This window comes from Poecilia formosa, unplaced genomic scaffold, assembly GCF_000485575.1.
Source record: "Poecilia formosa unplaced genomic scaffold, Poecilia_formosa-5.1.2 Scaffold815, whole genome shotgun sequence".
NCBI classification, from domain to species: domain Eukaryota; kingdom Metazoa; phylum Chordata; class Actinopteri; order Cyprinodontiformes; family Poeciliidae; genus Poecilia; species Poecilia formosa.
The window spans coordinates 89,814-94,775 of record NW_006800754.1 but is presented as its reverse complement, the minus strand read 5'-3'; the positions used below and the strand labels follow the sequence as shown (position 1 = coordinate 94,775).

At 40.1% G+C, this 4,962-nt stretch overlaps 1 protein-coding gene across 1 annotated transcript in view; it reads right to left on the bottom strand.

The window, feature by feature from the left end:
* Positions 1-4,962, bottom strand: part of LOC103131693 (focadhesin) — a 105,319-nt gene that overhangs the window by 20,425 nt on the left and 79,932 nt on the right. The window contains exons 19-23 of the mRNA XM_007543388.2: positions 4,258-4,381; positions 2,438-2,626; positions 869-990; positions 694-786; positions 468-556 (exon numbers count right to left, since the gene is read on the bottom strand). Coding sequence (XP_007543450.2) covers positions 468-556; positions 694-786; positions 869-990; positions 2,438-2,626; positions 4,258-4,381 — 617 coding nt within the window. The remainder of the gene's footprint in view (positions 1-467; positions 557-693; positions 787-868; positions 991-2,437; positions 2,627-4,257; positions 4,382-4,962) is intronic.

Here is a 4,962-nt window from a genome sequence, read left to right as displayed (position 1 = left end):
TTGTTTTTTTCAAACAATCTTTGAAAATACAATATGATTAATTTTGTATTTGACAGGACCCCAATTTTTTTTATTTTATCTCTATGAACAAAATATAAATAATTAAATTGTGGAGGGCCCCCTGCTGGTCAGGGCCCCTAGAATCGTCATCACTTTTCATCCTTTTACCCCTGCGGCCAATACTCAAAGCCACGATATCGTATCAGGAGTGAAAAAATTGTTTTGGGACAGCCCTACTTTGGAGAGGCACTGTATTTGTCCACATGTTAAAAATAGAAACATTTCACTGCAAAGACTAAAAGAAAACATCTCTCGTAACATCATCATGCTATACAGTGAAATGTATAGCAAGATGGTGAAACTGGGTAACACCATCATGAACTGGTGTTACCCAGTTACTCCAGTTTATGACCTAACGTGACATCATGCCAGATAGTGAAGTGGACGAAGGTGTGAGTGATTCTCACCACAACCAGGCGCAGTGCTGTTCATACTGCAGCTGCTGTGGATCCCCTTTGCCTTGTTTCTGCTGCATTTCCAGATCAGCGCGGCGGCCCTGCATACAGACCCAGACCCAGCTTCATGTCTTCTGTACGACTGTATCTCGCTTTATATACAGACTGGATGATTTCAGAACATCCAGTCTGTCTATAAAGTGAGAAAAAAGAAAGCCAAAGGAAGCAAAGCTCCGACCTGCAGAAGGGCACTGAACGCCCGGCCCATGAATGCCCTCCAGGCCTGGGGCAGCAGCAAAGCACGGTGCCACTCTGACAGCTGGATGTTCACCTGCGGACAGAACCAGCAGTGGTGTTTCTGTTTTAGCCAAACCAAGCAGCAGGGGTGTTCAGAGGAGGCGAGGGGTTTGTACTTCGTGAATGAGGGCGGTCAGGGTCTGCTGGTAGATGCGGCTCCTGGTGACCAGGAAGCGGTCGATGGGCTTCCCGCTGCGGTCCGTCTGCAGAGGGAGCTCGTAGCAGAACAGCAATCCAGCTGAAACACAACGCCAATGGCGGGGAGGTTTATTTTTGGAACAGGCTTAGCACAGCACAAAACACCAAAACACCATGTTGATCAGTACAACATTCAACTATATATGTAATTATTATCACTCTTTCCTATTGAAAGGTTGAATTTATATTATCGTCAGTGGAAACCAAAGCTGTGTCCTTAAAACAGCTCCTCCAGAAAACATGAAGCCATATGGAATGCAACTTATCTTTTCACAAAGAAATCTGGTTTATCAACAGAATATGGATCTGATGTGCATCAGCAGAAAGCTGACTGCACTAACCTGCATTGTGACTTGTGACATTCAAACATGCAACTATACGGAGCTATATTGTACCTTTAAAAGACATCAATGACATGGACACCCACACCAACCCTCTGCATATCCTCCCTCACTCTCTTGCTAATATGTTCTCTTTTCTGCACTCGCTGTGGCTTTAGATCCCACGTGTCAAACTGAAGGCCCGCAGGCCAAATCCGGTCCATTAATCAATTATAGTGACCCTATAGAATCTACAAGGTCATATAAACAGAACCTTCGAAATGAAAGTTATGTGCTTAAATATTTTTTATTAATCAAAACAAATCAGCTTTTATTTGAAGAGTTCCAATCACATCAGTGTGAATTAATTTTTATTATTATATAATTTAAAGACATACTTGTGGAATACAGACCCAGCTATTCATAAACATTTTAACCGTTTCTTAATGGGTAGTTTTATCACTGGTATTTACCATGAAAATTTTTTTATTATGATAAGAATTTAGATTTATCATTGTCTTGATAAATACGACTTAATGGTGTTAAGACATTATTGGAAATGTTATTTATGCTATTGTCTCCAGTGTTCCACAAATATCAGTAAATTGAAAATATGATTAAAGTTACTGTGTGCAGATTAGTGATATAAATCACACTTTTTTTATCTGGAGTCCTGAAGAAGCCAATTTAAATTGGGAATTTTTTGTGTGTTTGTGATACTATGAATGCTAACAAAACTATAACACATAGTTATATGTGTTATAAAAAATAAATCATTATTTTTTTTATCATTATCATAATAGTACCTCAAAATATCATGATAAAAGTCCATATTGCCCACCTCTATTTGACACCCAGGTTTAGATGGTTGATACTTGAACTTCAGTACATCTTCATCTTCACATTACTGATCCACTAGTCCCCCCTCCTTCATACATGTACATCTGTCTAGCTTCTGTTTCCTCCTTTTTTCCAGGGCTACTTCCACCTCTCCAGGTGCTTCCAGATGCATTGTAATCACACACCATCATGAATCCAGCTGTCACTCCTGCTGCACACCTCACTGCTGCCTCTCTGTCCTTGAACACCTTCAGCTTTCTGGACTTTACCACAAAGCTAACATCTAGCAGAAGAAGCAACACCAACAATAAGGAAGACTTGAATCACCTGCTAGTCCGGGCTTCAGTCCAGGCTGCTTATTTTTCTCATAAGTCTTGAGCATGAACGCTGGGATCCCTGCTACAGTTTTTCCTTGGTCTGAACGCAGGCCACCCCCTCTCAGAGCAGAGAAATACACTCCTCGTGGCATCTGGCTCATCTCATGCTTCACCAGCGATGTCAGGAAGGTCTCAAAGGCTAAGGAGAGAAACACTATTAAGATGAGCCACAGGAAACCAGCTTCTCATCCGTCATCAACTTGTGCAGCTAAAGATAGGACCCAGACAGCTAGGCTGAGGACAACTGCTAGAGATGCATTGAGAAGACACCTACTGCTGGGCATCAGTGACCTGGTCAGTGCCACCACAGCACAGAACTTAATGAATTAGGAAATGTTTAAAGACTTTTCTGAAATCTCAGAAATAAGTGAAAGATCTGCATTCTCCAGGGAATGAACACAGAGGCCGTTGTTTTAGTAATGCTAGCTGTGGTAATCACTAACATAGCATTTCAAAGACTAAAAAAATTCCACCTATTTGCAGACATATTACACTCCGACTAAGATGTGGGCAAAAGGTTTTAATCATGACATGAGAACTTCACTGCATGGTTTGATTACTGGGTTCAGTTCAGAAAGGATTCGCTGACTTGGAATCTTTGAATGATTGGATTAAATTTACATTTGCTTGTTATGAACTGAAGCTACATAAAGAAACGAAACTGAAACTGAATTAGGACAAAACTAAAATGATTGATACGCTGATTGTCAAAATGAAATCTCTATGAAACTCTTACGATGACCATATATGTCAACTAATGTTCTTTAGAACACATTCTTGTTTTTTATGTTTAGAATAATTCAGTACATGTCTTCTCTGTTCTGGACCACCTTTGAGACACAAACAGCAGACTGTATTTTTAAGGGTACACTGATATACTGGCTGGCCAATAAATCGGCCTCCAATCTCCCTAATTTTGAAGATCAATTTTGGGTGATCTGCAATTGATTGATACTTACATGAGAAACTGATCTTATCTTCCCCTGCAAAGCTCTGAAAAAACAGCTTCTCTGCTGTCCTCTTTTGCTCTGCCATGAGAGAGACTCACTGACATCACCAGGTCATGTCTGAATATGTACGGTTAACAACAGTCACTCCACTGTTGCTAACTTTGTGACTTTGTTGCTATATTTAGTGACTTTTTAGACAAAAGAAGAAGAAAAAATTGGTATTTGATGGCCGCCAAACCTTTCTGTAAGCTTTTTGTTTCATCCCTGTGCACCTGCAGTAAAGACCATTCCAGCTTAGTCAGCACTATCACTTTGCTTCTGAATCCAAAGAATGGAACCTCCAAGAACCATCATGGTGGCCCCTCCTCAGCCATCTAGAACATCCCCGATTTCTAGGCTGACTTGACCTCTGGCTGACAAATTGATTTTCAAGACTGTTAAGAGAAATATTTTACTTAATGTGTTTTTTTGTGAGACGATTTTTGATACACCAACAAAAACTTTTTCAGTAGCTATTTCAATCATCCAATATTTGTGAAATGTTATTCCTTCTCCAAACAAAGATCTTTGTTTTACTGCAACTAATCTCGCTCACACATGCACACAGTGTGACATAACCCCACCTCTTAACATAACATTAATAACCACTCAAAGCAGGAAGGAGAAGATATTTTCAGAATATGATCATTTTACAGTTATCACCTAGTATCAACAGCTTTGCAACAATCAGAAATCTGAAATCTACAAACATTTCTGATCACTATTGATCACTTACACTGATCGCTTCATCTGTACAGCATTATGTATAAAGGGGCTTTACCTGGCAGAGCAGAGTTGGAGGTGAGAGCCAGTAGTTTCATGTAGGATTGTCCAGGGATGGAGAGATCTTTCTCTTCTCCCTCAGCGTCATCTTCACTTTCAGAAACCTTCACAGCAGGTCTAGTCTAACAATGAACCAGAAGAACATCAGATTCACTGACAACCAGGAACTAAAACCTGAACAACGTAGCTCGTTCCCTGAACATTTACAGAATGCAGTAAAGTTAAAATTTATTCTGGATTTTCTGTTACTGCACACAATATAAAGAAGTTTATGTTTACCTTTATAAGCTTTGATTTATTTGTTCAGAAACACCTATTCCAGCATGTTTAGTTCAGCAACAGTTGGTGAAATTAAATTTAATTCAATTAAAAAATTATTTATTTATGCAGAAGGTAAATTAAACATTGTTGCAACTCATATCATACAAAAAGCCATGGACAACCAGGAAGAATCTACGATAGCAGTCAGTCTTGCAACAAATATGCATAGGCCTTCGACTGACGGCTGTTGTGGTATGGCAGTCTCATGATGCTAACAACTACATTTCTGGGCAGCAGAGATAATATTCTACAGCAACATGTCTTGGATGACGCCGCCACCTGTTGGTAGGCACTGCTAGTCCACCTCCTCTGCTTTTGCCACTTCCCTTTAAATGTCTGCCTGTATGGTTAGGCACCCAGTTACAGAGACAACGGAGTCAGG